Source organism: Trichoderma gamsii (genome assembly GCF_001481775.2).
Source record: "Trichoderma gamsii strain T6085 chromosome Unknown Scaffold_29.2, whole genome shotgun sequence".
Lineage (NCBI taxonomy): Eukaryota > Fungi > Ascomycota > Sordariomycetes > Hypocreales > Hypocreaceae > Trichoderma > Trichoderma gamsii.
The window spans coordinates 187,927-215,516 of NW_020171366.1; the positions used below are offsets into that span (position 1 = coordinate 187,927).

Here is a 27,590-nt window from a genome sequence, read left to right on the forward strand (position 1 = left end):
GCTTTCGCACCTCCAGCTTCTCCAGCTCTGTCCCCTTGGCTCACAGGCTCATTCTTTCGCTTTGCTATGGCTGGATGTTCCAAGCACCACGAGCACCCACAATCCTCGCCCACATGACCATCTTCAACCTCCATCGTCGGGATATTCATTATAGGAGGGCAATTCATCCGGTTTGTCTCCAAGACTTCTTCCACATCTCTCGGAACAACGCCCGGCGGCACTCCTTCCGCAGCCCTCTTATATTTGCCCTTGAACTCCTCCCACCATTTCTGCCTCGCACATTGTGACGCCCCAAACATTGCTCTCAAAATGACAAAATGCCCCCAAGTCAATCTCTTATTCCTCCGCATATATCTTGCCAGTCTATGATTGACAATACTGTTTTGTTGCTCCGTAATACGCGCCCTGGGCACCCATCTGATAAAGTCTCGTCGCTCTTCCAGAGACCACCGCTCCGACTCACTTTTCCACAAGTTCCTCAGTCGAGTATAAATGTGCGAGTCAATAACGTTGTACCCTTCAAACGGCGGCATTGAAATGCTTCTTCCCCTTTTAGTCATGACTTTCTTTCCTTCACCCTCGATATGCAATGGGAATGGTACTGGGACTGATGCATCTTCCTTCCTTGCTGTTTCACTGCGCTGCTTTTGCCACCAAAGGTACTCCTGTATCTGCAATGCTTTCCTTTCCCCGTTCATTATTTTGTTCCTGAATCTGTTGACGCCTCAAAATCCAAAAGTATCGTAGGCTAGTATAAAATGCCAAAAATTGTACCATGCTAGAGTTAGTGATTGGAACAATGCCGGCATGGAGGACGTGGGGAACCAACAACAAGCTAATTCAGCCGTCTACTTTTCGCAACTACCTCATGACCGGATTATGGAAAGCAAAAAATTATTAGAAACCCAAACAAAGAAAATGAGTGGCAAACGCTCCAAGAATAGAAGAAATGAAGAAGCTGAGGGTTGAGGATTGAGGATTGAAAACTGGGAAATTGCACGCGTTCTTTGACGGTGGTCCCACATGTTTGGGAATCGGAAAGAAAAGTGAAAGCAAAGTGAGTTCTCGAGTTGTTGTAGGGCCAGCTGCCGGCACCCGTACCGGCTCAAAGTTACATGTCCAGCTACAGCACTTGCAAAAAAAGAAGAGCTCCCAACTTAGTGTAACTCATTGTATTAATACCTTGATGATACTGCTATATCTATATTCCCAGGCGCAAAGAAGACAGCAAAGAGGACAGCAAACAGGTTGATCAGTGGAGGTTATTGTGCGCAATCAAGTTCGGGCTTTCACCCTTGAGCTTGTGAATCCGACCTCTCGTGCCAAGGGCCAGGATTCTTTCTCTCAACGCCGTCGGATTGTCAATCTTCTCCAGTGCACACAAATACAGCGCAAGACCAGCCACATGAGGGGCTGCCATCGAAGTGCCGGACAGCTTGCGCGTTGCCATGTCGGTGCTGATGTACGTCGACTCAATGCCAACTCCGGGAGCAAAGATGTTGACCTCTGGACCAAAGTTGGAATGCTCCCAGTAATGCCAATCGGCATCGATGGCGCCAACCGTGAATGCATTTGCCGCGGACGCTGGCGAGAACTGCCGAGTTGGTTTTCCCTCGTTTCCAGCTGCGACGACGGTAAGGATGCCCATATCGAAAACAGATTCAACGGCATGATTCATGGCACGAGAATAGGCCCCCCCTGCCGCAACGTCAGCCAGTCTTGCTACACTCGGAGGCCAGAGTCAAGCTTCCTCTACTGCCACTTACCAAGAGACATGCTGATTACAGCGAGACCCACGCGGTTTTTGGTACGAATATCGTTTGCTGACCACTGATATGCGTCCATGACGGTCGACATCAGCGTCTCATGATTGCGGAATGTTTTGACAGCGATGAGCTGTGCCTGTTTAGCCACTCCAAAAGACTTGCTCCCGATGATTCCGGCACAGTGTGTTCCGTGCCCCTGAAGATCAGTAAACTCTCCATCCACTGCGTTGTAACCATACGATGCCCGCCCCTCAAAGTCAACGTGGTTGACGTTGATGCCAGTGTCCAAAACATAGGCAAAGGTTCCGTTGCCGGCACTCTTATCGTAGTGGTAAGTTCCAGTGTTGCGTCTCTTGCTGGACAATGTCGCGAGGCCCCAAGGTGCGTTGGGCTGAGATGCAGCCTTGTATGAAGTCGAGTCGTGAAGTCTGACGACCGTGTCGGGCTCGATTTCCGCAACCTGCAAATGCCGCTTTTGTGTCAGAAATGATTCTCGTCGCTGGGGTAATTTTGCTTACCTTTGTATCATTGCGGATCATCTGGAGTGTATCTTGGTCAAAGGCTCCAACGTAGGCCCGAAACTCGCCAATGGCATATGACTTCTCGATGCCAGTATGAGGGAACCTGTGGTTACCCGAGTTACGGTACTGGATAGCCGCAACCCTGGACATGTGGTTTCTGACTTCAGGCATTGGCATGTTGTTTTGGAGGGTGACGATGTATCTTCCCTCGGCGCTGATGGAGTTTTCATTGATGTTGACATCGTTGACGTTGATAGCGTTGACATCGTTGACGGGAAGAGCAGCGATGCGCGGCAGAGCCGCCATCAACAAGAGTGCGAGATGCTTGAACAAGACCATAGTTGCTGTTGTCTCAAAGAATATGTGATGCAAATGTGATAAGAAAAGATATTGAAAAGTGATGTTCACAAAACTGCTCAGTCAAAAGGCAGATGCCGGAAGATAATTTGAAGAGCAAAGCTTCTGATGGCTGATATTTATAGCGTGTTTACGACTACATGGCCACTTCCTACTTCGGTTGCGTACTTGCCTTTTGCTTTGTGGTTGCTCCTCCAACAGCTTCTCCCGATAGGTAAGCAAAACCAACTTCCTCCTAGTATCTACGGTAGAACCACCTGGAAACGACATAATTTGAGAAAGTACAACAGACCAACGCTCGGCTATGGAGCGGTGCTGCCACAATCGATCCCAGTAGATGGAAGACTGCGCTCACTATTAGGCACTCAAGTATTTCTCCAACTGGCATCACGCAATGCTTCAAGAAAAAGTTCTCAATAATAATATTTTTATATCCTGTGAAACACTAGCCTAGGCCAAAAGACACGCCTGTCAATGATTCCCTAATGCGTAAATCCCAGCCACTGCTTCTATCCAGTCTAATGCACCTTCGCGATCTAGTCAAACATCTCTTCCATTCTCCTTTACCCAATTAATATCCCTGGTATCAAACTCCAAAAGAAAGAAACCGCTTTCCTATGCAGAAATGCTATATACAAGAAATCCGACTTCTGCATCTGCGGCAGCGACAAGCAATAAATTAGCGCTCTGATTTGCTTTAAATGCACGCTTATGCCAAAACACCGTTGGCCGCAAGCTTGCCCAGCTCCATGTCCTTTACTGCAGCAGCCACCTCGGGCTTCCTGCTTGGGAGAGCAGGCAGAGCCTCGACTTCTTTGCGAGTGATGCTCAGCTTATCTGGCGACAATCCCATTGACTTGAAGAATGAAATGGCCTCTTTCCACTCATGCTGCTTCCGCTCTCCAGACCATTGAAGCTCCTCGCCCATGACATCAATGACACGAGGGAGTGCGCGCAGAGCATTTTCAATGTCGAGGAAGGCAAGGCGAGTGCGTCGAGAGATTACATCAGCAGCTGTGCAGGCGGCTTCAGCGCGGACGCCATGTCGAATCTCGGCCTCGACAAAAGGAAGCGATGGGATCAGGCGGGTGGCAGCGGAGTTGGAAGCCGAGAGAACTGCCCAGGCGCGGTCGCCATAGTTGCGGGACAAGTGCTCAGCAATATCGGCATCGATATGATGAACTTCCATGAGCTGTGAGGCAAGAGACGTCGAGTAGCCGTGGGCTCCGACAAGGGGCACATTCTTGGTCAAACAGTTGCCGGTAGCTTGAAGACCAGGCATTCCAGTGCCACTGATATCGGGGAATGACACAGCTGAAGGTGCAAGGTCGAATGTCTTGATAGCTTCGTCGACGGCGTCTTCAGCCATCTGGCGGTAGGTGGTCCATTTGCCACCGGCACAAGTGAGCAGACCAGATTGCGAAACGGTAACAAGATGGCTTCGTACGAGAGATTCGGTGTTCTTAGCCTTGGGGTCCCGGACAAGAGGGCGAATGCCTATTTCATGTTAGCTTCATTGGGCCTATAGAGATCAGATTCCGAATTGATACGTACCAGACCAAGTTGCCAGAATATCAGATTGGCCCAAGTGCGAGTCGGGTCGCAGAAGCTTGTTCACCTCCTTAAGAATAAACTTGACATCTTCTTCCTGCGCAACCGGCTCTTTCTCAATCTCGCAAGAGTTGTCCGTCGTGCCGGCAACAGTGTATCCCTGCCAGGGCAGCACGAAAATGACTCTTCCATCGGAGGTGGCATCAAGCATGCCCATTCCATTCGGGCAGAGACTACCAGGAAGCATGACGTGAGCGCCAGAAGCGGGAGCTACGAGAGCCATGCGGGAAGGGTCGTCCATGCGTTCGACAGCATCAGTAAAAGGCCCCGTGGCATTGATGACGCCTTTGGCGCGCACGGTAAATTCCTTGCCATCGCCGTTGCCCAGAGTATCTCTGAGGGTGGCGCCGCGGATTCTGCCGTTCTGGTCTTTGTTCAGGCCCGTGACTTCAACATGGTTCAAGACGGTCGCGCCGTACTGTTGAGCGGTAAGAGCGAGAGAGACGTTCATTCGGGAATCATTGTGCTGGCCGTCGTAGTAAACCAAAGCACCAACTACGTTCTCTTGGCGCAATGAAGGGAAGTTGGCAGCGGCCTTGCTCTTACTCATAAAATAAGAGCTCTCGAGGCCCTGCGAACCTGCGAGCAAGTCGTAGGCTTTGGTGCCGATCCACATATAAGGAGCCTGCCACCAGTTTTGGAGGGGCAGCAGAATGGGGAGCGAGTTAGAGAGGTGAGGAGAGATGGTGAGGAAGGTCTTGCGCTCATGCAGCGCCTCCATAACCAGCTGCAGCTGGGAGTAATCCAAGTTCATGACAGCCTTTTCGAGATAGCGCACGCCGCCGTGGACCAATTTGGTGCTCTTGGAACTGGTGCCCGCAGCGAAGTCATCGCGATCCACAATAGCGACCTTGAGGCCGCGAGTCACAGCGTCAAGCGCAATTCCGGCGCCAGTTGCACCCGCGCCGATAATGAGGAGGTCGTATTCTTCGAGATTGTCGTTTGTTTTGCTGTGGCGCCGCAGGTCGGCAAGCTGTTCGAGTCGAGATGGCACCGCGGGGAATGACGGGGGAATAATGCGGCCATTGCTGTCGCGTTTTACCTCTGCGATCGGCTTGTGAGTGGTATGTGAAATACTGCTGCGAGCATAGAGAGCAGCGCCTCCAGCTGTAGCGGCGGCGGTCAGGCCCAGGAGAGGGCGTCGAAGGCGCGAGAAGCCTCCAGCCATGGTGACGAGATTCGAACAAGATCAGCAGCGATGCGCGAGTCTGCAGGTAATCTGAATAACTCGAACACCGACAGTAGGATCTTTTGTGAGGTAGAGCGATGAATGAGCTTTAGGCAAAGAAATGTCGTGGGGGGCAAAGGCGGTTGTTTTAAAGGATGCAGGAAGCCAGGGCCAAGCGCGATCGGCGACAAGGAGATGGCTAGATTCAAGGTTCGTGGGTTTCCACAGAAAGCCAAAAATGGAGTATAAAGGCGAAGAAAGAAAAATAAAATAGGTTTTGCGTCAGATGAGGTGACTTTGAGAATCAACGTCAACTGAGCTCGGTCGATGATGCCGACGTGGGTCCAGCGAGGTTTCGCTCGATACGACGATCAAGTTGGGGGTCCCCGGCAGCACTGATTCGTGGAACCAAAGGGGCGAGTTGATTGGGAAAGCACGGCGGAGAAGAGAAATTGTAAGGCTGCATAGGCTTTGATGAAGTTGCTTTTCGATGCCACGCAATCTGGCCTCGGAATATTCCACGTGGTGGCTTGGTCCTGTGCCCAGGGCTTCATAACCGATGCAACTTTTTGTTTGGACTTTATCCGTCAGAGCCTCATAATCACAGCCTCAACAAGGTGATGTCACGGGCTCGGAAAACCACTGCCATGCCAAAAAAATCATCGACTTTTCTTGGCTGCGATCCCGGTGCACCCGGTTCGGAAGTAGTCTGGATCGGATTCCCTGAAAGGGTTCAGGTTGTCGCCTCTAGGCCAATCACGCGGCAGGCCGTCCTCCGGGTTACGGACTTGCGCGGGTCGTGCTCCAAATATGGCGGCGGCGGAGTGGAGTCGAGTGCCTGACTTGGGGGCGATTCGGGCTTGGAAAACCGAGGACGATCAGCCACGCGTCAAAGCTGAGCATCTGAGTGGACAGAGTCGATGACTTGGTCGGCTGTGGCTTGCGATATGGGTCCAGCTCTTGGCATTCTCGGTATCTATTCGGTATTAAATTACCGAGTTTGATATCCCCCAGTTTTTAGGCTGGGGCCAAAACTCATAGAAGACTCACGATGTGCCGCGCTTTCGCCAGCTTTCTCCATTGGCGGAACGCCATCACTCCGGGTTGCTGTCTTGGGTATGAGGGGTTATCCCACCAACTGAAGAGGCGCTTTCTTACTTTTCGAGCTGTTGCTTGGCAATAAGCTTAAAGGCAGACGGCCTGCACAACCATTGCGATGGTTAGGTTAACGTTGCCTGCGTTGTTTCGGCCGAGACAAAATGCTGTTCCAGCGGCTGGTCACATGTCAGCCAATGCAGACCGGACAGTGCAAGCCACATTCCGCCATTTTCAGCCACAGTTAGTCAGCCAGCCACGATCCGAGTCTCCTAGCTAGATGCATCTAGACCTCCAAGGGTCCTGCATCTCTATCCACCAAATATTGACGCCAATAACCAATAACGGGAATTTTGGTGCGCTCAGCTTCTGACGAGCCGCCACCTACCGACGACACTGAGGCCAAGACCATCGCTGTCCTACCGATAGCATTCAGCTACCATGTCCAGCGCAAACATGTATAGCCTCCCGCTTCAGCTGAAAACTTGCGTTACCACACATCATCTCATGCCATCTTGAGGTCGGCAAACTCAGCTGCATTCAGACCGGCTACCAGTATTACCAACTCTCTCGTCCAATCCCATGGCTCCGCACCCGGGTTTACGCGGGAGCGTCAGACCGTTTTCAACGTCTCCCGTTTCTATTGTCTCAATCCCGTCTTTGTTTCCCACCGCAGCACAGACGCAGGGTGTGTGCATACTCGATACCAGGTGTCGCGCAGAGGCCACTTCTAAACCGAGGGAGAACCCTACCCGTCTTCCCGTCCAGCTCCACCGACTGCAGCACGAGGCCAGGTGACCATGGCCGGGGTCTCATTCTGTTTCTCATCTTTTGCCTCTCAACTCATATTCGGAGAAGCCCGTGCAGCTTTTCTGACCAGTCGCGGATCTCACACCGCAAGGGTTGAGTGAGAAGAGAGGGAAAAGTCTTGGCAAAAGGGCTGGAAGATATCGCTTAGCAGCGCTTGGGCCTGGTAGTGCCAGGGCGTGTTGTCAGAATCTCGCGATAGTGGCATCAGCCTTATCGGTGTGATTCCTGTGGTGTTGAACAATATTACACCAATGCTTTAGTACAAAGCAAGAACCGGTGAGCCAAGTCATTGGTTTAGGGGGATCGGAAAAGCTTTTGTTCCCCCTAGATAAGGCTGGGTTCGCATTTCAGCCCCTTTTCATGTAAGCCACTCGAGATGCAGTAGCTCTGCCTCATGCTATATATGGTAACAGTGACAATTGGGCCATACAGGCTACCTACCTGGCTGAATTCTCCGAGCATATCACAAATCTAGTATTCATCACATTTCATTTCACCATCTATGCCGTCTTGCATTTGCATTTCCAGCAGACTGGTCCAGCTGCACAATTACCCCAGCCTTGAAGCCCCCCGTTTGAACACGTACCCTTGCTCTGCAGCTTCTCCATTTCAGGGCGCTAGGCAGATATCACATCACAGAGTTCACAGTTCTCATTGATACCCAACGACACTCCTATTTTCTAAGGCTGTTACTCATTATTACTACATGGCTGTATACCAATGTCGCTCGCTAAATTACCTTTCGCTATACTTGTACATCTGACCTTACTCCGAAATCCATCAAACACATACCCAAAACCAAGAAACAATTCGTCAGCACCTTTGCCATAATTTCCCTACCCCTTTCTCCCTTCTTTTGTACAATAAATAATGTCTTTTAACACCCCGGTTCACCGTATTTTTTTTTCCTGTAATCTTCCCGAGACCATCTCGTTCTGTTTTCATAAAGCGTTGAGCATTTGGTAGTAGCCATTAGACTTTTGTGTCAATGGCTGAGGGGCGAGTGTTCGACCACACATTCTTGCGAGGCCGGAACAGGCGCGTAAGGCCCAGCATCGGAGTGTTGATAGGGCTGTCTCCCGTATAGAGGAAAACATCGTACAAGAACCCGCCAAAGGCGGTACCCAAGAATGGGGCCACCATGGGAATCTGCAATGCATAGTCAGCAACATGAATGGTTTATACAGGGGTAGATGAAATTCGGCATACCCAGAAATAGTAACCACCGGCAGACCAAACCTCATGGCCGTATCCGATCATGTATGAAACCAATCGAGGACCAAAGTCTCGAGCGAGATTGATGGCATAACCCGTCTCCCAGCCAAAGCAAGCACCGATACCAAAGATGAGGAAGAAAAGAGCAAGGGGCATCATGTGTCCAGCATTGACATTGTTGGGGTCAGCCAAAGCAAAGATACAGAACATGAGAATGCTGCTGGCGATGAATTCAGAGAAGAACATGCCTGTCCGAGTCATGAAAGCGGCAGGGTATGTGCAAAAGACCCCGGCTGTTGCGGTAGGGCCAGTCACCGTCCGGATACCAGCGCCGCCCTCAAAGGCATCGAAGGCCGACTTGTAGTTGCCATATACGATAGCGGCACCAGCCATGGCTCCGAGAAGCTGAGCAAGGGCGTAGACGGGCAACTTGCGCCAGGGGTGGCCGCGGTACAGACAGTTGGCCAAAGTCACCGCTGGGTTGAGGTGGCCACCAGATTTACCGCCAACAAAGACACCGAACATGACAGCAATTCTATTTCGCCAAACGTTGTTAGCAACAAAAAGAAAACTCTGACAAGGGTAACTGCTCGGTCACTCACCCCCAGCCCCAAGAGATACTCTGGTAGTCACCCTTGGTGTTACCGCTCAAGACAACCTGTGCAACGACGCCATCACCGAAGAGAATGAGGACCATTGTTCCAAAGAATTCGGAGAAGGCATCCATGCAGTATTCTCGAATCCTGCTCCAGGCCAGCTGCTCTTCTTCCAGAGAAGGAGACATCAGCTCCAGCTCTGGTGTATCCTCGAGTCTTGGATTTCCCATGTTGGCGCTGTAAAGGGGAAGATGAAGAGGAGCAGGCTTTTCGATGGAAAGTTCTGAAGTCTCTGGAGAGTTGGTGATGGACATGAGGAGTGAGACGATTCTCGGCAGAGGGATAGACAAGTGTTTACTCGAAAGAGAATGGAGGGAGTGATGTCAAATTATACTTCTTTTGCTCCCACGCTCGATGGCCCAGGCTAGCGATATGAAATACTACGCGGTCAAGGGACGGACAGGATATTTTACGTTTCTCGTGGGGCTTGCACGGCTTGCACGCCCTGCTCGTACCGCGGTTGAGGCTGGCTGGGATTCAAAGAAGAAAGATCGGGTATGTCGGTCCTGCAGACGCAGACGCAGACGCAGGCGAGATGAGGGGGTGTACGAAGATGACAAGATTCCCACAGCTGACAGTCAGAGATTGGATAAGATCTGGTCCCAACGACAGCTTCAATTGTCTGTGGATCTTGAGAATCGAGAACACGTTCTTCCCCGCCTTTACTACGGGGATGCAATGCGAGTTTGAAGGACTAGGATATACGGGAAACGACTGAAAGCGCTAGGGAGCTACGAGTAATATCTCGAAGCTCAGGTGATGTCAAGGTTACAAATGCTAATGTTTGCCCGGACGGGTGAGGGGAACTGGGAATCGCATGATGGGTGTTGAATGGCAACCTAGAGTTAGGGATTCGAATGCATAATGACGGGGGCGTCGTCGCCTCTTTCGCTCTCTCGCCTACCTGCGCACCCTCGGCGGCTTACACCGAATCAGGTCATACAGACTATTTTTCATGGCTAGAGAAGGAGGATGGCTGGCGGGCAGCGGGCGTGGCCGAGACAATGCGCAGTCTTTTTGTGTGAGAAGGGTGGTGGTGGTGGTTTCGATGTCAAATTCATACCCCCTCCCTGTCCAAATTAGACAAGAGGATGGCTAGGGCTTTGTGAGACCCTCGCGGGGGAAACAAAACGCCAGTCTGGTCTGAATCCGCGCGGCGCCGGACCTGACCGGACGCAAGAGCGGTATTAGCGCAGGGAAGCGGAGTGAGACTGGACAACGGCTCTCTGGACAAAAAGAAAGGGGAGAATGGCGGTGCGGGAGAAGGAGAAGAAAAAGGGGAACAGGTGCCCCCAGCGAGGATATAAGAAGGCCGCAAGAGACGAACAAAAGACACATCGAGCACTCTGCAGACCACGACGACGCATCAGCATGGAACGCAATCTCAGACACAAGACGCAAGTTGTGGACAGATCAACCCGGCATTAAGCTTCTGGGGCCTGGACACACATGAAGCAGCCTAGCTCCTCGGTGCATGGATGCAGCGGCGCGCATGTCCCCGTTGAGACAAAGCGGCAATGTCGAGTGTGTGCACAAATGAGAGGATTGGGGCTAGGGCCATGCCATGCCGCGATGGGCTCATGGACGTTCACCGGGGAGGCCGCTTCTTTAACCGTTTTCCATGGCTGTTTCGTTAGTAAACGGCCTGCTCCTTTGGACCACGGGGCGCTTATCCGTTTCCTAACCAAATGGGTGTGCTGCCATGCTAAGACGGTCAGGATCCCCCCCCCCCTCCCGCCACTATTCGGTATTGCAATCCCAAGCTGCAGCCCCCACCCTCGCTATTCTTTCCGATCAAGATCCAGACGCTGGCCGTTTTTGTCCCGAGCGTAGCGGCGCTTCTAGCTGCGTTTCCAGAGCTTAGGCGAGCGAGAGCTGCGAAGCTAGCATAGGGCTTTCTATGGCTGGGCTGGGCTGACGAGGCGTCACCAATAAGGTCGGGCGGGAGAGCCCGAGACGGGAATTGGGGATTGGGGACGATGCAGGTATTGTTATAGCGGCAGCTCTATTTCAGCGGCATCTCATCGGGGTCCCTGAATGCTGTCCTCGGGTTGCAGAGGCCCGAAAACAGAAGGCCCTGGTAGGCGACACAGCCTCGCGTCGTGCGGGGATCCTTGCCGCTGGTGTAGGCTTTTTTTATTCTGTAAATGTTTGTCTATAATTGCTACCAACACCGTAGACTATCGAATTTGATTTTGCCTGGAAGAGCAAGTCTGTGCGAAAATGGCTGGCTGGACGGCTGCCGTGCATGACTAAGACTTGCTCGGGCAAATGTCCAGCTGAAAGTGGGCGTTGTTTGAATTGGATGACATGTGCAAAGTGAATTGAGTCAGGTTCAGTTTCCGATGGATGACGGTTCCCGATGGATGACGGTATTTGTCTGAATGACGGTATCTGTCTATGCTGTTTGCCATGCCCGTGGAGCAGAAACGCAGAAACCCATTTTAATTTTGAGCCTCTTGAGTCGTCGACGTAATGGCCACTCGAACACGTAACGGCCACTTTTTACACGTAATGCCCGTCTGGTCCAACTAAGCAGCGCAAAAAAAAAAACATCGCCGATCTGCCACCATAAATCTCCATGTAATAGGCGGCGGTGCTTTCTTTCCACCCCCTCCACCGGTTCGTTCCCAGCCCAGGTCCAGGTCCAGGTCCGTAACGTAACCCACGTCTCATTGCTCGCCTTAGCGCCCGACTGTCGGCTCTGCTCGCCTTTCCTCGTGACCGTCGCGCCTCCACAATCTGGGGAATGAGGGGTAGCTCCCATGTGGCACATTTTTTAGTGCTGAAATGCAAGCCTCTGGACCACTCGGCTTGCCTTCCTGGGAGCCTCGATCCTGCTGGAGGGAGTTTGTCCGGAGTGCGCCACCGGGGGGGCTAAGCAGCACAAGCTTTAGGGCTCCCCCTCTCAGTGGACTGCGTGCTATCGGTTTAGTGCACTAGACTTCTGCCGCGTGCCTGCGAAGACCGCATCGTCGGAGAATCGCGAAAAAAGGTTCCAGGTCGCTTAAGCGTAACCGCACGTTCGACACACACTGACTGACTCTGGCTGCCCAGACCCTTTTTTCTCATTATTATATTATACCTCGTAATTTCCGCTCTCCTGTCCTCCTCTTTTCTCTTTTCCTCTTCATTCTTAATCATAATTTGCAAGCTCTCTTGTTTTCTGACTCTCAAGCACGTTTTTGTCTATATCATAAGGACTTGTTTCTGCCCCCTTTTTTCTCTACACTTTTTTTTCGCCACGCAAGCCACACACTCCGTACTCGCACTTTTTCCGTCTTGCTCTCTCCTCTGCAAGCCCTCTTTTCTCCTATAAACGCAAAATTGCGTCCTCCTGTGAATGCTCTCATCTTTTCTTCCAAAAAGACTTAAAGATAGGAGATTGCGGAAATCAAAGACCATGATTCGTCCCACCTTTGTTGGAGCTATAGATCAGGGCACCACGAGCTCTCGGTTTCTCATCTTTAACCAGAAGGGAGAGGTGGTTGCGACACATCAGCTGGAGTTTAAGCAGTACTATCCTCATCCTGGGTAAGTAAATTTATATGCATGCCACTGTAAGAATAGAAGAAGAAAAAAGGAGATAAGCTTATCATTTCCCCCCCGTTTAGTTGGCATGAGCATGATCCTGAGGAACTTGTCTCCTCTGTAGAAATCTGTGTGGATGGTGCTGTCGAGGAGTTTGAGAAGCAGGGTCACACGCGCGAGCAGATTGTTGCCGTCGGCATCACCAACCAGCGTGAGACGACTGTTGTGTGGGACAAGACCACTGGCAAGGCGCTGCACAACGCCATTGTCTGGACCGATGCTCGATCTCAGGAGCTGGTCCGCAAGCTGAAAAACCGCATTGGCGCTGGTGAGCTGACCAGCCGGTGCGGCCTTCCCCTTTCCACATATCCTTCAGTCAGCAAGCTGTTGTGGCTGCTTGGAAACGTCAAGGAGGTCAAGGAGGCGTATGAGCGCGGCCATCTTGCGTTTGGCACAGTCGACTCCTGGCTGGCGTTCAAGCTGAATGGCGGAACAACTCGCAACATCCACGTCACAGACCCGTCCAACGCTTCACGGACAATGTTTATGAATCTGGAGACACTGGACTACGACGCAGAGCTCATTGATTGGTTCCGCTTGGACCGAAACAAGATTGTTCTGCCGAAGATTGTGCGCTCATCAGATACCGAGGCATACGGCTCTTTGGCCACCACTTCATTAAAGGGCACTAAGATCGCAGGATGCTTGGGTGATCAGTCCGCCGCATTGGTTGGCCAGAAGGGGTTCACAGCCGGTCTCGCCAAGAACACATATGGCACCGGTTGCTTCTTGCTCTACAACGTCGGCCCCAAGCCTGTCATCTCAAGCCACGGTCTCCTGACCACAGTTGCTTTTGACTTTGGCGAGGGCAAGAGGATGTATGCGCTGGAAGGCAGCATCGCCGTTGCAGGATCCAGCGTCCAGTTCTTGAAAGACAACTTTGGCTTTATCGAGTCATCCTCGGATCTCAGCGCCCTTGCCGAGGAAGTAGAGGACAACGGAGGCTGCACGTTTGTCACTGCCTTTAGCGGTCTCTTTGCCCCTTACTGGATTGATGATGCGCGAGGCACCATCTTTGGCATCACATCTTACACTAAGCGTGGCCACATTGCCCGCGCTACCCTCGAGGCCACATGTTTCCAGACACAAGCCATTTTGCGAGCCATGGAAAAGGACAGCGGAAAGCCGCTGGCCGAGCTTGCCGTGGATGGTGGCATGTGCAATTCAGATTTGATCATGCAGGTATGTCAAGCTAAAATTTTATGAAGCAAAGATTATCGAGCATATTGAACTAACTGTTTTTATAGACTCAATCTGATTTCACTGGTATTGCCGTGAACAGACCCGGCATGCGCGAAACAACAGCCCTTGGTGCTGCCATCGCCGCAGGACTGGCCGTGGGTGTGTGGAACAGCTTCGATGACCTAGAAAAGGTCAACAACGATGGACGAACCATCTTCAAGCCTGCAATTTCAGCGCAGGAGGCGGGCAAGAAATTTGCCCGGTGGGAGAAGGCGGTTGAGATGAGCAGGGGATGGCTGAATGAAGCATAATAGCATAATGAACATAATGACTACCAAATACTGTTAAATAGTTGAGAATTAATATACTGCGAGCGGTTTGCGTTCTTTTACAACTATCGGCCGAGATCTTAAAGTGAAAATGACATATATCATACTTGTATCTACGACGCATGCACGCATAACCTCCATCATGCTTTGCATCGTGCATCATGCATGCATTGTGCCTTGATGATACGCTGAAACGGTCTGCCCGTGTGCCACACAGCTTTCAGCTGTAATCTCAAATGCAGGCACCGCGGCTCGGGATATCACCAGCTGATACGAAATTTTGTCTTTGCCTTTTTTTTTTTTTCTTTGCACGTGTAAGAGGCTTGACTCGTGAAATAGGTACCGAGCATACGGCTTTCGTGGATACCCATTTCCCGGAAGATCACCGAAAGCGTGCCTGGGCCCTTGTGGATTTCTGCCCTCAAAAAAGAAACATCAAATTGCACATTTGTGTCTAAAGGCCTTTTTCGGGGTTCCTTTTACCGGCGCTCTTGAGCGGCGCGTGGGGACGGCTCGGTTTTGCAAAAGCCGACACAGGACTTTGTGGAGACGTCCAAAGCGGACCGTTCTTAACGAAGGCATCGCTAGGTTTAGTTGGAAGCTATGGAGACATGGAAAGGGCTCCGTTTTCTGCGTATAAACGGAAGCAGTGGGCGCTAAAAACGTCCGTGCAAGTATCCATTGGAGGTCATGCTGGAAGAGGAGTTTTTTCCCTTGCTCGCCCAGAGAAGTATCGGATGATCGCTTTCCTTGTATGGTATAGAGCGCAATTTGCTTATGCCCGCTAGCGAGCATGACGATCCGGGGTCGCGTAGAAAAAGAAGCTTCTGGGGAAGAGAAGCTCCATATTCTTCTTTGGCGACGATTATTTGCCTCTTTCGAGACGGAGGTGGAAAACGGTGCAGGGAGTTGTTGCCCAAAGTGGCAGCATGGTTTCTATACGCTGGCGAGAAGAGGCTCAGTTTACCGATTTTTAATAGCTTCTTCGAAATTGTGCGCTCTGCCGTGCTCACGGAGGAGTTATACGAGAAGGGCTAGCTAGGCCCTCAATTGCGGGTGGTATTAGTAGTAATTCTCACCACTTTTGCGTCCCGCCGGACAAGGGGGTGTAGCTATAGCCGGTGCTTGTGTGCGCTAGACAAGAAAGAGATCTATCTAGGAACTTGATGGGAAACCCCGGAAGCGAAGTGCTGCAGCTTAATGGCTGTTTTGTGAGGGGGTTGGAACATGCGGAGAGAGAAACATGGGTGATCCGATGGAGAGAAGGAGACGAGACGAGGGGAAAAAGAAGAGGAGTAGAAGGAACAAGAGGGTGTGAGAATGATGCGTTTGGGAGGCAAAAATGGGTGTCGTGGAGCTTGGCTCGTGATGCCCTGCCCTGCTCCGGAGCATATATCCTCGGCAATTTGTCATATCAGTGTGTTGAGGCAAGATTATGTAGGAGATTTGGCGATGCCCCTCCCCGCGTTGTGTTGATTTTTGGTCAAAGTCAGATTGATTAGATGGATGGATTGATGCTTGAGAGGCGATGCTGAAAGCAGGAATTTTGGTGATTGCTGGATGCAGTTAACAGCCTGGTGAGGGTGGCGATTGTAGTAGATCGATGATTGATTTGTAGGACTTGAAGCAGGTATTAGTCGGTTTGGATGACAGTTCATGTTTCTGTTCTTGGCGTATGAGGGATCTACGGAGGGAAATCAAGTCTCAAGTGCAGTCGGTGACACATTTTGATGCTCAAAACTTGTTCCTTACCTAAACAAGCACTTACTTGAGAGCGGACGAAAGTACCCGAAGCACCGAAAACAAGAAGTTGGATTTCCAATCTACTGCCTACATGTATTACGCTTTGATTCAGAGCTCAGGCCAATTCAGCTCTGTCTGATCTCATCGTGTCTTATCTCATTCTCCATCTCCATGCGGTGCGGTATGCTGTCCGCCAGTCCGTCAATCAGCGTCTCGCTCTGCTTGCCCGAGCGCCCCAATTGCTTCGGGACTTATAGCGAGCACTTAGTAATAGCACAGGGATTCGATGCTCTAATCTGAGGCTAAACGGGACTGGAGAATTGATGAGCAAGGCCAGCAGCATCTGCACGAAACCCCTGCCGCCATGAGCCCTGGAGCCGCACCAAGTACAGCGCGCGAAGAAGCCTGGAAGGCCACTAACGGGAACATTGAACCTCCAAGTAAGCAAATACGCCTAAAGAGAAACGGGGAGTTCCCCACCTCCGAAACCGCGGCAAGCCACATAGACAGCAATCTGCAGCATCAAACCACCAAAAAAGCACTGCTGGGTCGCAGGCAAGTCATATCGCCCCCCCCCTCTAAGGAATGACGAGATAAACACCTTTTTTCCCTGCCTAGATCACGGCGTTTGTTATCAAAAAGTCTCCGGATGCGCGACACGGAGGCGACAGGCCCGGCAGCGCCCCAGACAGGCCCGGCGGCGGGTGAGAGCCAGCAACGAGAGCAGCAGCAGCAGCTGTGGAATCATGCCGAGCCTCCACCGCGCGCTGGCCTCTCGCTGTCCGTGGCCGAGGACGAGGCAAACTCGGCGTCGAGCCACGATGAGGGCTCCAGCGCGGATGAGACGACGCCGGCGGTAGCCTCGTCGGAGCAGAATGGCTCGGGCGCGACCAAGAAGCGCAAGAGGACCAAGTACCAGAAGACATCGTATGTTGATCATTGTCGTTCCGTTGCCCTGATTGCCACTCCTCTGCCTTGTCTTATCATTCATTGCCATGTCGTTTTCGCCGGTGTTTGCGAATCAACATGGCAACATCAACTCCACAAGCCGTCTCTCAGCCTGACTAATCTGACTTGATATCACCAGATGCGAGCTCTGCAAGGCGCGCAAAGTCAAGTGTGACCGCGCCGAGCCCGCCTGCTCGTGGTGCGCGCGGCATAACCGGACCTGCGTCTATCTCGAGAGGCAGAAGCCGGGCAGCCGCATCGGCTTCAGCCTGGAGCTCGAGGCCAAGGTCAACCGCATTGATGCGCTGCTGCAGAGCCTGGGCCGCCGCGTTGAGGAGCACATCGCAAACGATCACCTGGCCGTTGCGCAGGCTCAGAGCCTGTCGCCGGCTCTTACTAACCATCTGCCGTCTCCAGGCGATGGCTATCATCAGGATGCCTCGAGGCTGGGCCACGCGGGAGCGGCGAGAAGCACTCCTGCGGCGAGGCCAAGTCTTGCTGCCCCCGTCTGGGATGCGAATGGCACCGAAGAGTATCAAGACGGTCGAGTGCCGTCAAGCAACTCGGTCTCCGCAAGCAACTCCCACGCTCAAACTTATCCTCCCTCAGGTTTCTCAACGTCTCGGAGGGGCCCCTCATCCATCAGTGCCGCTAATGACCTTCCCCCCCACGATATTGTCTACAACATTGTCGATCTCTACTTCAAACATTGCAACCCCTGGTGCCCTATCCTGGACCGCAAATCTATATTCGGCATCTTTTTTGGCTCAACGTCTCTAAGCGAGCCTGATCGAGTCCTTTTACACGCCATCGTCGCAACGACTTTGAGATTCTTAAAAGATCCTCGGCTGTCTCCGGAAATGAGGGCCCACCACCATGCGGTATCGAGGCAGATTGTTCAGATGTACGCCATGGAAAATGTCACCATTACAGCTCTAAGGGCTCTGGTAATCCTCAGTCTGGACGAATTGGGCACGTCGAATGGACCCAAGGGATGGAATATGCTCTCGCTTCTGGCGCAGAATGTCAAACAGCTCGGACTGTGCGAAGAAAGCAGCGTGTATTTGACCGTTCAAGCCGACAATGTGCCCCATACGGGATCGATACGGCGAGTTGTTACTGGACGGCCGGATTCGTGGATTGAGGACGAAGGACGTCGACGGATCTGCTGGATGGTATATCTGCTCGACCGATACGCAACAATAGCGACGACGACTTTCGACTTTATGCTGGAGGATAGGAAGATGCACCGGGTTCTCCCGTGTTCGTATGACTTGTTTTCCAGGAATGTCCCGGTCGAAACGCGTTCTTGGGTTTCGCCGTCTCAACAGTATGGCACCACTGGGTTTGCGGTGAATAAGCCAGAGAATCTAGGGAGCTTCTCTTACCACTGCGAGATTTTGAGGATACTCAGCAAAGTTCATAATTTCCTAAAGACGCCCGTCGACATAACATCATCAGCCGACGTAGCCAGCTGGCGGAACACCTACCGATCACTAGATGGCGCGCTGGATGGCTGGTTGAGGAGTCTGCCAAGCGACTATAGCAAGATATCGGCGCTGTGTCACTCTGACCCTGGAAGCCGAGTAGCAAATTGGTTCATGTTGCACGGTGCATACGTCACGTCAGTGGTGCGACTGCATTCCTCTGCTGCATATCCTACGGTCAGATCACACCTCTTCGTGCCGTCGTACTACGCAATGCAACGGTGTCTATCTGCGGTCCAGAGCCTGGCGGATATTGCTCGGGACGTTTTTGAAGCAAGTGGTCTGGATAACCTCGGCCCTCCTTTTGTGTTTGGTCTCTGGGTTGCTGCCCGTCTGTTGCTTGTCCACGCAGCATCAATAGGCTGCCCTGTCGACCCCAAGATTGAGTTCTTCATCGAAATCTTGAGCCACATTGGACAGTACTGGGAGGTTGCCAACAACTATGCCAAGATACTATCCAGAGCTGTCCAGAGAGGACGGCAGGGAGACATGAACTTTACAGCTATGCGCAGGTGAGTGCTTATAATATAAATGCGCCAGTGATTCCATTTGCTACGTCCCCTATGCTTACATCACTTTTAGGAGCGCACATGATTTAGCAATCTTGACGTCGTCAACGAGAGAGTCGGGCGCGGAACCTACATCAACGCAGGTGACGTCGCTGAGCGAACTCGACAACATTGACATTTTTGATTTCTTCAACTATCCGAAATTATCAGAACCAAGGACAGGAAATGGCCAAGCATGGCAGACTCAGGGCGTTAATGGATTAACGGGAGAGTCAATGAGGATGCCAGATCCGGAGTCGGACTGGCTAGGGTACACTTCACAATATCAGTAAGCCTTCAGAGGAGGGAAACAGATGATCTGATCGGAATCTTTTGACGGAATTGTTTTTAGCGCGACTGGGTTTTGTTATGAGCAGCGATACCAAAAGCAACAGAATTGTTATGTTATGTATGTGTGGTTTAGGGCGTTGCGAATTGAAGAGTTGGATTTAAGGGATATCATTTTGTGGAATATATTCAGTCCCGAGATGTGCATAAATATAGTTGCTGTTGTATATTTCACTATGTCTGATGCTTGCGTGGCGGCTGTAGTATTAAATATTGTCTATTGTGTCAATAATGATTGTCCTTTCGCCGGTAGGAGTAAACTCCAGTTAATCGCCATTACGAGTATGCTTTGTAGGTGATTGTATAAGATCTTGCAAGCCATTGTGCTTGTTTAATGTTCTATTAGTCTATATATACTGCCATTAACGCGTCTTCTTCCGTTCTTCTTTTTGCCTTTAAATTAAGAATAACAATAATGATTACAGCGCTGTGGAATAAACACAACCCGCAAACCTTGACATCTGAAAGTAGAGAAAAACGGCTTACATATATCTTTTGTTACTCAAGAACTCAAATATGGCCGCTTCAACAACTGCGAGCCCATCGTTACGCAACTATTACCTAGCCGCCGCCAACAGGGGCAATGTCGCCAAAGAGCTTCTCTCGCTTCATGAGGAGCCCGGTTATCATATGGACGCCACCTCCCACACATACGGGGATGAATGCCTTTTGCATGGCTTTTGTAATAGCTAGAATAGCTTGCTCTCTTAGATCGCCAGTAATCTCTTCAAAAATCGTACTCTGAGCCCCGGCAATGGCGTTTTGAATGTCTGCGGATGTGAAGTTGAACGCGCTGCCTGCCAGCACTTTGGTCAAGTTTTGGGTGGCACTGGTTTGGAAGATCTGACCGGCGATAACAAGAGAAATGACAGAGCCGCCGATTTGTGAAACGTTTTGCAACGCAAGTGCGTCACCCATGTGCTTGGGTTTCACTTTGAGTGAGGCGACTGCATAACCAATCTGGAGAGTTAGGCCGGATCCTACAGCTGTTATGACGGTAAAGCCATATATATAATTCGTAGGGGTGTTGGGATCAAGATAGGCTGTGAGTAATGCGCCGCCAAGGGTGATGAAGAAGCCGGCGATGACGTAAATCGGCATGTAATATCGGACTTTGGAGAGAAGATAGCCGGCAGCGAGGTTGAAACTGACGGTGAGAATGACGAATGGAAGAAGTCGGATGGCGGCCTCGATAGCCGAGTCTCCGTGGACGAATTGGAAGTATATGGGGATGAAATAGACGATGACAAAAAGGGAGGTGATATTTGATGATGTTGCGATGTATAGGAGGACTTGAGAGCGAGATCGTAAAAGATGAATTGGAAACGAACGATTTTCGGGGGTGGTCAGGATAGAAAAGGTTTGTTGAATGGCAAAAATGATTAAAACAGCCACGAATACCACAATCGTGGCTATGGTTCGGCCATCGTTCCAAGCCCACTGGCCACCTGCCATGGTGAACGCCAGCGTAAAAGAGACCCAAGTGCTGGCACCAAGAAACAACCCAAGAAAGTCAATCCGTTTGACGCGTTCAACAACGGAGGTAGTGGCGCCCTCAGCTACATGAATGGATGGGAGGCCAAAGAGATATACCGGAGCAAAAGCAGCAGCGATGATGAGGTTGATGTAAAAGGCCCAGCGCCAAGTAGCACTGGATTGGACAAAGGAGCCTCCAATTACAGGACCGAGGACAGCGCCTATGCCCCAGCAGAAGCCCGTTCCAGTGATGTATATTCCCCTCTCCTTGGGCGTCGTCAAGACGGTAAAGTAGTTTAAGCATCCCATGAAGACGCCACTACCGCCAGCTCCAGCAATGACTCGTCCAACAATCAAGGCAGACATGCTCGGAGCTGCACCGCAGAGTGCCGAACCAGCTTCAAACAGAACTGTAGACGCGAGGAACACCCACTTTATATTGTAGTTTGTGTATAATTCGCCGTATAAGAGGATGACGGAAACGGAGCCGAGGGGAAAGCCGGCGCCGATCCAAGCAAGCTGCTCAACATGGCCAAAAGCCTCGACAACTGAGCTTTGAACATCAGCGGCGATGGTGGTGTCGAGGCCGTAGATGAAGATGGAGACGTAGAGGGCGACATTGATGAGGATCCAGCGGAAACCGTGGATGGAGCGAGATTCGGTTGTAGTTTCGGTGGAAGCAGAGGAGGGGCACTCGTCGGAGGACGCTGGTATGGCCTCCTTTTCGATGTTTGGCGTATCTAGATCCATGGCAAGGTGAGGTGACTCAATGGATTGATGTGTTTGAGTGTCAAGCACCTAGTGGTAACGACAAGACAATGAAAAGAGTGTATGAAAAGAAAGCGTTGAATATATAGTATAGGGGGAAAAAATCCTTTAGCATGTTCTTTGACAAATTTCAGCTCTTAGCTACTATCACCGAAAACTACATCTCTTCCTTTATATATCTCCGATGTCAACACTTAATTCTCCGCATTTTCCTAAACTGGCAATTTTTCAGCTCCTCTCATATCTTCGTCTTACAGTTACGTGATCAAGCCCCTCAACATATCAAATGAAGAATTGGTAATCGACAAACATCCATCCAAAGCCTTTTTGGCGGTTTCGAAACCTATTTCCATGCCAATATGCCATACACTAACTTGAGCGCAATGACACGGCAGCCAATGAGGCGAAGTTATCGCACCCCATAGTCTAGTTGAGAGGCAGGTTTTTGCGCCGAGATTTTTTTGGGGGGCTAGGCCTGGTTGGTGCTTAGCGGGCGGGATAGCAAAAAGTTGCCCTGAGAGGAGCGCCTTATCGTTGGTTTCATGATGGGATGAAGCAGAGATGGGATTGTCGTGCATCTTTTTGCGAATTTTCATAGGAGCTTGGTTGATTACTTCAGAATTTACGTCGGAAATGGGGTATCCAATTACTTAAGGTTCATTGGATTATGCTGGCTGAGAAATGAGAGTTGGCTCTATGAGAGGCGTCTTTACATGGTGCTCACATAATAAACGTTACTTGTATGCCCTTTTATTAAGCATAACTTTGGCAGACAAGTATATGCAGGTCGTCTTACTTTGTAGTCCTATTCGAGGCTAGCATCTTGATTTCCAAGCCGGCGTCTAGCTTTCTTCTCCCCACGTGGCTCATATGCCCTGTCAGAGATTTTATTGCACAATTTACATACCTATATCAATCGAAATTGAGAACCCTTTTCTTATTTTTTACTATGTTCCCAATGATCGATTTGCTAAACACATTTGGCAGAGTCCTTAGAGGGCCACGGAAGCTTAGTGTACTAGTTCGTGTATTCCTATATAAAGGGTTATTAAGATGAAGAATAGGGAAGAAAGGAAAGGAAAGAACAGTTGAATCCAATTGAGTCAGCGAAGTAGAGTGTTCTTAATATGAGACATTGGATATTATCTAGACAGTAATTGGTTGGGAGCTCGAGTGATAGGGAGTGTATGTAAGCTGTGGCTAACTTTATTTCGCTTTTTGTGGTGGGCATGCCTGGGCTCAAGCCAAACTCCATTTTATAAGAGCCTTTGCCACAAAGACTTTCGCCGCATTTCAAAGACCATCATTGTTAATTTCAGTCAGGTTCTGTTAACTCCACAAAGAGATATATATCATTTTCTCTGTATATTCGCTTTTGCATGATGCTGAAACTAAGGCGTTATGTACGTAAATGCTTACGACCTATCGATATCCTGGGACCCGTGTCAGTCATAAATGTAACGGTGATTCTTGTATTCGTCCCTTGGAGAGTGTCTTGATGATTCATTTATGTAGCCGCTTAGTAGCCAAGTAGATGCTGATCTGGCAATGTCGAACGAAGTTAACAGGGAATTCCGCGCTCTGTCTCATTGATAAGACTATTGTCAGGACTGGGTAACACAAGAAGAGTGATAGAGGACCAAGTGGGCCAATTGCGATCTTGTTAGTAGGCTGCAGCTAGATCTCATGAAAGGACTATATTCTTTCTAGCCTCTTTTACAGAGCTAGGGAGCTCCGCCCCTTTCATATATCTATTCTTTTATGGCAACTAGGTTCTAACTAGTCATGTCACAGTTTCTTTGTTTTTTGTGATCTGACAATTGTCTTCCCAGCTTCGTAATTTTACTAATGAGTGACTGAGGTAATTAATAAGAGACGAAAAGAGTATACCTTAGACGCTACTTGTACAAACTGGTGCCATGTATGTACAATTAGATTTTTAACATGCAACGTCTATTCATGCCAAAAGTGAGTTTTGCCAAATTTTATTCACAATATATATTAACTCAGGTAATAGAAGAGATGCAGTTATGTAAATCTGACAAGAGTGAGAGGCTACCCTAAGTCAAACATTCATATGTGCAGACAACATTGAAAGCAAAAGAACAGTTGTAGATGAGTAGGAAACTTGAATCAAGTTAACAGACGGATCAAATCCGAAGTGGAATATAACTCGTGTAAATGGAAAACAAAAGAGATAAATCGCACTATGAGTTGACCATTTTTGCCCGGCCTTCTTCTTTGGGACTCTTTGAGAATTGGGTCACTTAATTATCCAACGGACTTGATAAACTACCCCAGTGATCGACACACACACAAAACACAACAAAACTGATTTATAATTCTTCATTCTTCAATGAGAACAGTTTAAAGTCGATTGGCCTCTTAAGGCAACATTATGAAATAATCTCAATTAATTTACGCACTGCTGTAAGGGAGTAGTAGAAACGAGACATTATCACTTCACTCTTTTGTGAGAACAAAGAGTTCTTCGCAAAACGCTATATATCCACAGTCTTCACTGACAAATCAATGAATGTTAATAGACAAACATGAACCGTAGTTACAGTTGTCTCAGTTATTGTGTCTCAGCATGAAACTGTACGCCTCTTAGCTGAGAGTTTGCAAATTTGAAAGGCAGGTCTGAGTTGATGATCCAGTCTGCCAGCCGGCCTGAATGCTTCACAAAGGGTTCAGTTGTCTAAAACCGGCAAAGGTCCAAGTTATGGACCCTAGTTGCTATTCTTCTGTTTTAATAAACGGCCTCATATGCGACATGTCGATCGCTATGTCTAAAATAGAGACGCCAGCTCCAAAATTTATCGTGTTTCAAAACAGCTCCCTGTCTCTCACTTACTCTTAAAGACAAGTACGCCGCAGATCACCCAAACAGGGTCTTCGAGGCACGAGACTGAATTCTGCAAGTGCGCACTCAGACTGATTGACTGACTCGCTGCAAGTTACATTCAAAGCAGGAACGGCAAGTTTCCAGCAAGCCACGTGCTAGTTGATTAAAGTGGCGTTTTTCGGATTGGCAGGCCATCTAGATCACCAACGAGAGATGCGAAAGGGGTGCTCTGTAAGCTGACAGTAACAAAACACACAAACGCGCACATGCACACACAAACCGGGGAGTTCGGAACTTGGCTCGTCGATCGTTTTGCGTTTAGTATACGACTCACGAGAGACCACCCAATTTGCTAAGAGATGACTCTGGCTGTCTGGTGCTATGAACCACCGTACTAGAGGCCCGAATTTTGAAGAGGTGGGCTCTCGGTAGTTGTCTGCTAAAAGGAAGCGCACTTTGACCGAGGCGATCTGGTTCGTCTCGCCGCTTCGCGCTTCGCGTAGCATGCTAGAGAGAGACAGCTCCATATGGCACACCGCCGGATGCTTGGCGTCTCTCGGATATTGAACCGACCATCGAACGGCTCTTGTCTTGGTGAGCCCATTTGCCCATATGGTTTGATGGGTCGGAATGGTCGGTTAGCACACAAAGGCACATTAGGCACCAGAATAAAAAATGCGGGCATCTGGAGCCTCAGCCCCAGTGCAAGCGACAACATGTTGGAATTCTGAGGAGACTCCACGGGGAATGGAGAGCACTGGGGAAATACGACGCAGCACGGCGGAGAAGAAAGGGGTTGAAAAAATTATCAGCATGCGGCCGAGCTGTAAATGCCTCCTCGAAATACTGCAGCCTGGAGCAAGAGAGACGGCGTAAGCGGCGGATGGAGAAAAAGATGGACAGGATAGTGATACGATGGCTCGTGCAGGCTCAGCTCATGCCGATTCAGTGGATTGATTCCATTTGAGCGGGAGAGAGAGAGAGAGGACAGCTGGCTGCGACGAGAATAGCTGAGACTCATGGTTGATCGACATTCGCAGGGAACAAAAGACTGGGTCGACAGCAACGGCGAGAAAACCGGCCAAGCAAGAGAGACCAGAAAGTCACCGCGGACGGGCGTCGTTGGCAAGGCTTGACCGGGCGCGGGTGGCCAAACGATTCATTGTGCTAAAATAGGTTTCAGGATGAAGTCGTTCAAGGGGCGATTAGTGTCACGAGGAGCAATCGATCTACGTGAGTTGGATGGTGTGTGTGGTGGTGTTATGTCAAGTGTGTGTGAGTATGAGCGTGGTCTGTCGCAAGATGGCAGATTGAGCCGAGGATTAAGCGACCAGTAGAAGTCTGGTGCCACTGGTACTGATTTAGCACTGGGAAACTATTGCCGGCGCATCGCCGGTGGGCAAATTTGCCTGAGGCTGAGGCAAGGCAAAGCCTAGGACCAAAACGGAATAAAAAAAACTTCGTCTTCACGATTTCTTCTAGAAAACACTCATCCAAGTTTCATGGCCGTACCCTCTCCTCGACAATTGAACTATTCGATATAACTTCTAAAATCTCTATCCGCCAAGCAACTCAAGCCTCCTGGCGCCCCATATCGCAATGGCAAATGCGACTTGAACGTACTGCAACGACTCCAAGCACTGACTCGGGACCCACGATGACTCCATCTTCGGCGCCTCGCCCACTTTTGCGCCGGCAGTCAATTGGCCGTGGCGCGCACAGGCTCCGGCTGGTCCCATCAGCCTCCATCACGCAGACGTCATCGACGAGGGATCAGCATCAGGCAGAAGCTTTTCGAAGACCCATTGAAGGAGAAAATTTCGCGATGGCGTCGGATCGGTTTTGCACAAGATGCTTCGTCTGACAAGGTCGCAGCGTGGCAAGTAAATGCCTCGCCGATGCAAGGGCAGCAGCAGCAGCAGCAGCAGCAGATGCAAGTCAGGAGGATTGGCGAGCCAAGACAGCGGCGTCTGGATGGGCCACTCGAGCAGAAGCAGTTGTCGATACCTGTGTACAAAGCACGCGACGAGTCTAGTCTACGAGGAGCATCGATCGATACGGGCTTATGTAGGCTTTGCGAGCGGCCTGCCATTGGCACACGCTCTCCGGCCCCCGATCGCATCTTTGCTCCCTGCTAGTTTCTTGTCAATTGCCGTACTCCGACCCCCTGCCGCCACCACTCACAGCGCCGGCCTGGCGCCACTACCGGACAGACATGGACCTGCTTGGCAAACTCGAGAGCGCCTTTGACGTCTGTCGAGGCTAGCCTGGCCTAGCAAACGGGACCTGGGACTAGTTCCTTTGCGCTGGCAAAACAGGGAAATTTGGAGAATGTGCAAAGATTGAGAGAAGTCTGAGCACAGTGGGAAAGCGAAAGTGGCATGTTCGAGGCCATAGCCCATGGTGATGGTATCGCAACGTTGGCATCAAAACAATGTTTGCGGGCAGCGCCGTGCGGTCTAGAACACCGCATGGACAGACAGAAGGGACAGATGTTAGAGAATGGGCTCTTCTCGCTTTTAATCTGGCTGCGTGTCTCTGTTTTGAGCATGGCCGAGAACGTGCGAGGACCCTCGAGGTGCTGGGCCGTCCGTTCGCGCTGATTGAGTCGTGTCTCAGTGTGCCCTCGTTGCTTGGGATACTACCCCATGCAGCCGCAAGCGACCTCCAGCATTCCCCAATTCTCGCTTCTGTTCGGAAAATGCGAATGCTGGGGTAGTCTGTACGTACTTTTTTTTTTTTTTTTTCCCTTTTTTTGCGTGGGCAGCCATCGTCCGCGAACGGCCGCAGAGGCGCTGAGCAGACGACGATTTTCGACATTCTAGGCCTGGGGTACTGTCCGCGTGCGTAATCTTAGCATCTGCATTTACACTCCACGATCTGAGCTCTGCTCGGTTTGGCCGAATACGTTCCAGGTAGTGCTACCACTACTCTGTATAAATCTCCATGGCACGGTTGGATGGGGCAATGGACGTCATGTTGACTAGTCTCGGTGGGTGTGGGTATTCTTACTTTTGCAGCGACATGGTGAGACCCGGAATCCCCATTCTTTTTCTTTTCGCCGCAGGATACCAGGCCAGCTTGTTCTCGGTCTATATGCCATGTTACAATCTAGTCCAGCCA

The 27,590-nt window shown here is 50.5% G+C and overlaps 6 protein-coding genes across 6 annotated transcripts; 2 read left to right on the forward strand and 4 right to left on the reverse strand.

The window, feature by feature from the left end:
- Positions 1-1,252: 1,252 nt before the first annotated feature.
- Positions 1,253-2,626, reverse strand: TGAM01_v207665 (alkaline proteinase; the record flags this gene model as incomplete). Its single annotated transcript, XM_018805157.1, has 3 exons — positions 1,253-1,698; positions 1,767-2,226; positions 2,285-2,626. 3 exons carry the CDS (start codon positions 2,624-2,626, stop codon positions 1,253-1,255), a joined length of 1,248 nt encoding a protein of 415 aa, XP_018661607.1.
- A 727-nt stretch (positions 2,627-3,353) lies between these two features.
- On the reverse strand, positions 3,354-5,423 carry TGAM01_v207666 (FAD dependent oxidoreductase; the record flags this gene model as incomplete). Its single annotated transcript, XM_018805158.1, has 2 exons — positions 3,354-4,141; positions 4,199-5,423. 2 exons carry the CDS (start codon positions 5,421-5,423, stop codon positions 3,354-3,356), a joined length of 2,013 nt encoding a protein of 670 aa, XP_018661608.1.
- Positions 5,424-8,300: 2,877 nt separating this feature from the next.
- TGAM01_v207667 (MIP family channel protein) lies at positions 8,301-9,453 on the reverse strand (the record flags this gene model as incomplete). Its single annotated transcript, XM_018805159.1, has 3 exons — positions 8,301-8,477; positions 8,538-9,078; positions 9,146-9,453. 3 exons carry the CDS (start codon positions 9,451-9,453, stop codon positions 8,301-8,303), a joined length of 1,026 nt encoding a protein of 341 aa, XP_018661609.1.
- Positions 9,454-12,542: 3,089 nt separating this feature from the next.
- Positions 12,543-14,283, forward strand: TGAM01_v207668 (glycerol kinase; the record flags this gene model as incomplete). Its single annotated transcript, XM_018805160.2, has 3 exons — positions 12,543-12,733; positions 12,814-13,972; positions 14,038-14,283. The coding sequence occupies 3 exons, from the start codon at positions 12,543-12,545 to the stop codon at positions 14,281-14,283; spliced, it is 1,596 nt and encodes a 531-aa protein (XP_018661610.2).
- A 2,410-nt stretch (positions 14,284-16,693) lies between these two features.
- On the forward strand, positions 16,694-19,320 carry TGAM01_v207669 (hypothetical protein; the record flags this gene model as incomplete). The annotated part of the gene is made up of 3 exons (XM_024550139.1): positions 16,694-16,971; positions 17,132-18,991; positions 19,062-19,320. The coding sequence occupies 3 exons, from the start codon at positions 16,694-16,696 to the stop codon at positions 19,318-19,320; spliced, it is 2,397 nt and encodes a 798-aa protein (XP_024405104.1).
- A 616-nt stretch (positions 19,321-19,936) lies between these two features.
- TGAM01_v207670 (hypothetical protein) lies at positions 19,937-21,601 on the reverse strand (the record flags this gene model as incomplete). Its single annotated transcript, XM_018805162.1, has 1 exon — positions 19,937-21,601. One exon carries the CDS (start codon positions 21,599-21,601, stop codon positions 19,937-19,939), a length of 1,665 nt encoding a protein of 554 aa, XP_018661612.1.
- Between the last annotated feature and the right edge of the window lie 5,989 nt (positions 21,602-27,590).